This window comes from Prosopis cineraria, unplaced genomic scaffold (assembly GCF_029017545.1).
Source record: "Prosopis cineraria cultivar Desert tree isolate PC_DT_omini unplaced genomic scaffold, ASM2901754v1 PC2, whole genome shotgun sequence".
Lineage (NCBI taxonomy): Eukaryota > Viridiplantae > Streptophyta > Magnoliopsida > Fabales > Fabaceae > Prosopis > Prosopis cineraria.
In genome coordinates, this window is record NW_026555333.1 from 19,600,079 (window position 1) to 19,608,707 (window position 8,629).

The 8,629-nt window shown below is 33.0% G+C and overlaps 1 protein-coding gene across 1 annotated transcript; it reads right to left on the reverse strand.

The window, feature by feature from the left end:
- Window positions 1–677: 677 nt before the first annotated feature.
- On the reverse strand, window positions 678–8,359 carry LOC129303921 (oligopeptide transporter 5-like). Its single transcript, XM_054943504.1, has 7 exons — window positions 8,260–8,359; window positions 7,230–7,690; window positions 4,428–4,525; window positions 2,736–3,308; window positions 2,368–2,638; window positions 2,101–2,283; window positions 678–1,400 (listed from the first exon to the last, which is right to left on the reverse strand). The coding sequence occupies exons 1-7, from the start codon at window positions 8,327–8,329 to the stop codon at window positions 777–779; spliced, it is 2,280 nt and encodes a 759-aa protein (XP_054799479.1). The 5' UTR covers window positions 8,330–8,359; the 3' UTR covers window positions 678–776.
- Between the last annotated feature and the right edge of the window lie 270 nt (window positions 8,360–8,629).

Below are 8,629 nucleotides of genomic sequence, written 5' to 3' on the forward strand. Positions count from 1 at the left end.
GATGCCTTAATATTAACAGAAGAGAAGAAGGAACGGAGAAAAGAGTCTGAATTCATTCACACAATGAGCAGAGGTGTGTAATACAGCATACAAGGCTAACCTAGACACGTGTCATCACAGGTGTGGTCCTAGTCTGTCAATAGCTAACCTAATACAGCCAGCAGTAACAATATATGAGACATAACAGTAGTCTAAAAGACAATAAAACCCTTTAACATAGAAATAATACGTAACAACTAGAGTCCTTACTTTTCATGAAAAAGATACCATATGATGAAACTAAACAAATTAAACAACGTAAACTAGGTTTCCATACATATTGCTGACCATTAATTTATTGCTTAAGAATTTAATTCACGAAGCGTCAAAGAAAACAAAGAAGTTTGTGCATATATCAGTAATACGTACTAACGCATATTTTCATTGGTATGACCAAACTAAAAATAAATAAATAAACAGTACATACATTTTAATTGGTGTTGAACAAGTAATACTGCTGCACCTCAAATTAGTTTGAAGTAAAAAAAATGAGAATCTTGTAACTAACATTAGATGTATCATTATTGTATATGCACGTCAATAATACCTTATAATCTATTTTCTCATAAATAGAAAGAGCTAAAATGGAGCTACACACACATGTATGTATATAGAGAGAGAGAGTCAAAGGAGCAATAGGAAAGCAAACCGCCACTACTGTTACGTTCATTTTGTTGCTTGATCTGAATTGAAAGTACGTACAAACAAGTGTCTGTAACTTAGATATTTACACTTAATTAAAAGGTAGGGCATCCTTTTGGAGCCTTAACACCGGGTGCTGTAGGGCACTTAGCCAAGTTACAATGATCACTAGCTTCAAGTCCCCACCAAGTAGGACCGTAAATATCATAACTTTGCAGAGCAAAAAACAGAAGAACGGCAGTAAAGGCAACACCAGCATCAAGTGCGGCAGATAGAATATACGTATGTCTCGCCCACCAACCCTTAAACCTACTGTACACATAGAAGTTGAAGAAGATGCCAACGATTCCCCACATGATATAGTTCACAGACTTTGCTGGAAGTAACCCTCCAGCTCCACTGAATATAATGGGCATGTTTATGAGAGGGATCCATTTCTGGTTTGGGAATTTGTGGGAGAGAATCCAAACTGGGACAGGAGCGAGAAGACCAATGAGGAAGAACCAGTTCATTTGTGGGTAGTTTCCGTCCTTTGTGAACATCCTCTTTGGTCCTATCACTCCCCAAATGATCGATGCGTTGTAGAACACATCGTCGCCTGGACACGTCCATGGACTGCCTTCTGATAATAGACTTGGGTCACATATGTTTTCCACAGTCGATAGAAGCCACCATGCTGTGCTAAAATACACCATAGAAGCAACTACGGTTCCAGCCAACTGCAAATTTAAATGAATAATGCACAGGCTTAGGTATAGAGTTGGGACTCAGGTTCCAAGTACACGCACGCGCGCGCGGGGAAATATATATAAAAGTATATCATTAAACTTCGATTGTGTCTTGTTTTTAATTTTTATAGTGTTATTTCGTTATTCATGGATATAATCCCTCCAGTCTTACTCTACAATATTAGTTACTATATAATTTTAAAACTGCTCATAAAGACTATGACCTGATTCTGATGGAGTTAACTTTTTTGCTAATGTGTCCTTAATTTTGTTACCACTTTGTCTTTTAATGATTGAGACATCTGGACAAAAACATTCTCACTGCTAGCCGTGTTTGCTTTTGTCTCATACATTTTCTATTTAAGTCAAATATAAAAGAAAGCTTTTTTTTCTCCTCGTTACCTTTTATTTTTAATAAACTTGCTCGATTTATTTTTTTCATATCAGCATAATTTATCATGCCAGCAAAAAAGTTAACAAAGTCAAGATACGTCAGTGAACTTAATTCTATCAAAGCCAAGTCATGGTCCGTACGTGTATTTTTAAAATTATAAGAACTAATATTATAGATGCATCAAACTAAAAGGAGTCAGAAAAACAAAGAAATAGAACTTTAAAGACTAAAAACAAAACGCAATCAAAGTATAGAAATTTATTATTGTATTTTTCCTATAGATAGATCGATAGATACCTGCACGATGAACATTGATTTGGGAGGAATTTTCATGTAGTGCCCCAATTTGAAATCAGAAACGAAGCCAAGGGCTTGAGCCATGCTGATGTAACCATAGGTCTTGAAAGCTACATTAGCAAGAGGCTTTCCGGGGTAAATGAACCCAATAATTAACTCTGTGATCACGTTAAGGCCAGCTTGCTACACCAAATATATTGAATGATTATGAGAGGTAAAATCAGAGTCTTTAGAGAGCGAAAGGAATGATAATTACTGAAAGTTTACCATGTTTGTTGTGGCTTGGATGACCCCAATGGGCAAGGTGAATACAAATGCTATAGCGAAAGAGAATAAGACTCCCCACCATGGAAGTTGAAGCTGACCTCCAAAACCTTGACAAGCAAACAAGGCAAGACCTCCCATTACAATCAAAATAGAAATAAACCACCATTCTGGAACTTGTTCGTAGTTCTTCTTCATAATCCTTGTGTGAACATCTGCGAAGTGACCTGCTTTAAGCTGATCTGTTGTCTTCTTCCACATCTGATATATTGTTCTTTCAACAGCAAAACAAATGTAGTATGAGCATATATATATCACTATACGTATGTATGTATGTACGTATGTATCTCATGCTTGAGATGGGAACTTACTTTCCATGGAAGAGGCAGACATGTGAGATGGTAGCAGTGAGAGTAGCAAAGCTCAGGCCATAGTTGAAGGCAAACAAGACGCTCAAATAGAGCTTGCTGTAACTATTGTATTGGGCCAAATCAATGTCAAAGGTGGCTTGATTCAAAACCCTCGTGACGTTGTAATTTGCGCCAGTGGAGTCAAAGGTGTGAGAGCTCAAGAGTGGAAACTTCTTGGCTTCGTAAGCATTGGTCCAGTAAGCAATGGGGACGACGACGTAGATGAACAAGCAGAACCCTACGAGGACGTTGACTATGACGAAGCCAGGGTTAGCCAAGGGGCTGCCCAAGAATCCGGCCACCGTGTTCCAGTCGAGGCCGAAGGAGCCAAGGCCGAGCCCCGACATGCCGGAGCCGATCTGCTGGGCAGTGACGGAGTTCTTCCAGATCAAACAAACAAAGGATATTGTTGAGAGTGATTGGAAGAAATAGCCAGGGATTATGTAATAAGCAAAGCTTGTTGCGAAAACCAGGAAGAAGAATTGAAGTCTTGTGGTTCCACCCTTTGGCCTCCTTTCTTTCTCGTGAAATGCCCTGCATGCATGTTGTTTCATAATTATCAACCTTTCAAACTGTAGCTTTATCATCATCATCATCATCATTTTTGCATGGTTTTTCATACAGGGATCAACGTGTTAATGTAAAGTATGAAATTGGCAGAATGGCATGAAAAGATTGAATTAATAACGATTATGAGTTTATGACAAAATTTTTAAAATAGAAATGAGCTAAAAAATATCAATTAAGACAATTACAAATTCTGTAATTTAAATTTCAAATATATATATATATATATAACTCTTATATTATCACTGATATTTAAATTGATATTTGTAACTTATTTTTTTAAAAAAATTAACTATTCAATAACAAAAAAATTGTTAAGAACCTAACTATTATTAATTTAATTTTTTATAATCTAATTATCATTCTCGATATTAAATTTAGACTGCATATACATGCTTTCATTTATTAACTGCTAGTTATAAATATTTTTCTGAGGATAATACCAATCTAGTATTAATATATATTAACAATATACATTGAAAACAATTGAGACAGAGTTTAAAGGAAAAGAACAATCGAATCGAACATATCGTTCTTAATAAACTATCAAGATTATAAGCATACGAAGTTGTAAGTGTAGCTTCCTATAATTTTTATACACAAGACATAAAGGGTACAACTTATTTTTCTGATTGTGTGAAACATATGGGCCGAAAAGACTTATCTAGCTACACTTAAATGCAATTTTAGGCAATTATTTTCAATTTTTTAAAATAAATTAAAATAAATGAAGATATTGGATTTCCTGCCTATTTTTCATATGTGAAATATATGTACCTAGACATACATTGATCTAAAGTATAGTCTCCTAGCTAGAGCGCAGTTCTCTTGTCAATAAATAAAAAAGAAAACAAAAAAAATCTTGAATATATATTATTGAAATATTTGTTATTTAACATTATCTAAAAAGATAATACTTCCATTTCTTGTAAATATTTACATATATAGCAATTATAGAATTGTGATGTATATCATTAAAATTTTCTAAATTGATAATCAAAGACAATAATAATTAATTCAAGGAGAACATAAAAATAACATTGAACATTTTATTTTATATTAATAATTATTTCTTGAAATAAATACCTGAATAGAGAGACCTGGACAAGATTTGATGGCCACCACATGTAAGGAGAGTCAACGAGGAACTTTCTAAATACTCCAGCCCATCCATATCCAATCATCTGTTAAAAATTATTCACAAACATAATATAAAACTAAAATGATTTTGGAATCTCAATTAAGTATTCTCGGATTCAAAGAAGCAAGTGAGAACATCCACAAGATTCGTTAGATATTACTGGCAAGTACTCAATGATCATGTTTTAGGGAAACTAATGCCTATATTGATTGATTTGCATGTAATGCGGACGTGTGTTTTCATGAAATCTCTCAAAAGATGTTTAGCTATGATGAATTATAATATTATCAATGAACTCGCAAGATTCCCCCCCCCCCTAGATCTATTAAAAAACTAAAATGTTTTCGGCTTGTAAAATTTTGAATTTTTTTCTTCTTTTTTTTTTTTTACAATTCAACTGTAAAAGTGTTTCATTTCTGTTTTATTGCAGAAACAGAAGATTCATTGGCTGCTGATTTTTTCTTGTCTTCTTCTCATTCTCTAGTTTACTCTTATTTGTAGGACGTTTTATTACAAATATTATCATTTGATCTTTTTATACAAAAAAAAAATTGGTAGCCGATTAAAGTATGGCATGGAATATCTCCAAAAAAAAAAAAGTAAGTGTGGGCAAAAGGGTGTGTGGCGGACTGTGCGGGTGTGTGATCATGTTTATGGCATTGAGTGCAAGTTGTGAGAAAAGAAAGCAATGACGCACAGCCTTTAAGAGGCGCACATGACATGCCTTGTCCTTTGGTTCAGCGTTTTCACGCAACCATATGCATTGACCGTTTTTAGGGATCTGATCACAACACCACCGCCTTTGAAAAATGACCCTCATGACATGCGCGTGATGAAATATTATGAGACTTTAGAAATTTTTATATTTAAAAGGGGATTAAAAATTATTTTCATCCTTAAATTTTATATATAAAGTTATATATACTCCTAAACTTAATTATAGATAAATTTTATTTCTTAATTTTAAACATTCTCTTCCTCATTCATCCCCTTTTTCTCAAGTTAGTTGATTATTAGTAGACACCATATTATATTTTTTTTATTACAAAATATTTGAGTTGAGGAATAAAAATTACCTTTTAAATAGAAGTTGAAAGGTGAAAATGACTCATAATCTAATAAAAATATTTAGAAAATAATGGTACCTGCTAATGACTAACATATGTTAAATATTTTTAACATCAGAATGATAACGAAAAAAATATTTAAAGTTGAGATAAAATTAACTCATAATTAAATTTAAGGATATTTATAACTTTTTTTGTATAATTAAAGGATAAAAATAATCCTTAACCTTTAAAAATTCATAAATTTCAAAGAAAAAGAAAGAAAATATGTCACGGGAAGCGCTGGTTTTAATTATTATGAAAGCCAGCCGAAGTTTCAAATTTTGTGCAAGTTTACAAATTTTCTGTATATTCATAACTTATTAGAAATAATATAATTTATAAAAAAAACCATATCGTATATTGTTATATTAATTATATTGGAGAACTCATAATTAAAAATTAAAATTAGAATGCAAACCGGTATTTTATACCTCTATAAATTTTAATATCTGTACATATAGACACGTGGAAATAGATACTCCCTTCATTAAAAAAAAATATAAAATATTTTTAATCAAAGTTCACTCCTTAATAAAATAGTTATTTCTCTTCAAATTAACCTTATTTTTTTATATTTACTCTTATTTAATAAAGTGTCACACACTAAAATAAATATAAAGTAATTTATTTAATAAGAATATTTTTAAAAAAAGATAATAATTATATATTAAAATATTAAAGATATTTTATATTTTTTAATATCTAATTTTTTAAAAAATACTTTATATTATTTTTCAACACTCATGAATAAAATATATAAAATAAAAAATTAAAATATTCCTTCATTGGCTTCCGCTTGGAATTGGTCAGGGATGTATCCAGTTTTGGGATGACAGGCAATCACTGCCTAATAATCGGCTGTTTAGGCTTTTATTTTTAAATCTTTTCTTTGTTGCTTGCTTTTGTATTGCAAATATATATATATATATATATATATATAAAATTTTCAAAATATTAAATAACCGTCAAATCTTATAAACTATACAAAGTAAAATTATTATTAAATTTTTTAAAAATTAATTTTTAATTAAAAAAATTATTTGAAAAATATAAAACCAATTTTTCCAAAATGAATCCTCATAAAAATCTCACAGGAACAATTTAATTTTGGAAAATAGTAATGACTTTTGAAATAAAAATCTTTCTATATATAGTAATTCTCTTGCATTCAATTCCCTAATTATCGTGTCAACATCAAAATCTTCACCTACTCTCTTGCCTCATGATTCTCCTCAAGATTCCTAAAAATATACAGTTTTCCATAGCCACATATGCATAGATTCCAAAACAAGCTCAAACTCAAAAACACAACAAACTATTTCAACAACAATTAGACAAAAATATGTAGTAATATAATTTTTAATTCCTAGAATTTCTCTCAATTATCCATTTGGTCACCAAATTTTGACTTAGTTTAACTTAATCGTAATTTATTGAATTACTAAGAAATTATCTGGGCTATTCTAAGTTAATAAAGTATATAGAATGAGTTGTTCCAAATCAAAAAACTAATGCAATACTTGATAGGTAAGAAAATTTAAATTTCTCATTTAAAAAAAAATTTCTTACCAAATTAAACATGTAATAATGGCCAAGGTTTAAAAGCTTACCAAAAATAAATACAAAAATTCTCCATACCTGGGTAGTCAATGCAAGCAAATAAGCAGCCAAGGGATGAATATTCCGATGATAGAAAGCTTTAACAATGGTGATAATGTTAATGGCGTAAACCCCAGTGGACCCAGAATTGGCAAAGATGGTGATGAGCACGTGCTCTTTTAGAGTAAAAGGTCCTGGATTCATAGAAAATGACCACCTCGTCAGCGGCACCCTTATCTGCTTTTCCGGCAGCGTCGCCGCCATGAGCTTCCCCAGAGGCAAGCTCACGATCTGAGCCGACACCGACGAGATCGTCAGCTGGTTCGTCCTGTAACCGAAGAACTGGTTCACGAACGCCAGAACGATACATGACACTAAACCTAGTACCCATGTCCGAAACGTCAGCGCCGGTTGGCTCGGGTCGTCGGTGATCGGAACGGTCAGCCTCACTTGTTCGATCGGATTGTCATTTACCTCTTCTTCCCCGCCACCACCATCATCTTCATCATCAACATCAACACAACAGGTTTTAGTGACACAAATATAGAATATATAATTAAAAAAAGATGTGCGAGAGAGAGAGTGGGGGGCCCATTGGTACTGATATATAGGCATATAGATAGAACCAGAGAAAGAATCCGAGCCCTCTGTTCATCAACAACAACGATGACGAGGCTTCAGTCCAATGAGGTTGTGTTAGATGATTAATCAAGATAATCTTTTGAGTGGGCCCCATTAATACTGTTATAGCAGAATAAATATAGAACCAGAGAGAGAGAGAGAGAGAGAGAGAGGAGGAGGAGGAGGAGGAGGAGGAGGAGGAGGATTATGAAAGCCCATTATCATTTCTCGAAGTATCTTGTGTAATAGCTACCTGATAGAGATGAAACTGTTCATCATCACCTTACTTAATAATCTCGTGGTTTCGTTGGAGCCGCACATTATTATGATGAAGCTGCTAAAGGATCAGAACGACGAAGGAGAAGAGAGAAAGGGAAGGGAATTTTAACATGATGATGAAACTGAGAAGGATTGAGAGAGAGAGAGAGAGAGAAGGAATTGGGATTACCTTGGATGTGAATCTTGGATGGTTCGTCGGAGTTTGGCTGATCAATACCATTCACGGCGACTCCTGCCATTGCGGTGGGTCGCCAATGGCGCTAAGCTTTCCTCTATTTTTGTTTAGCGCTCAAGAAATATGATAATATATACACACACACACAGTCACAAACACGCGTCTACTTTAAAAAATTAATTAAAAAATCTTTTTTTTTTTATAAGGAATTCATTAGTTGATATTCTTTTTTTTTTTTTTGATAAACCCATTGGTTGATATCCTCAGTCTTATTATAGTAAAAACCTATCATATTATTAGGTGATGGTTATTCGTTCAACTCATAAATGATGAATCCTCCCTGACTCTTGGCATTGTTCACCGT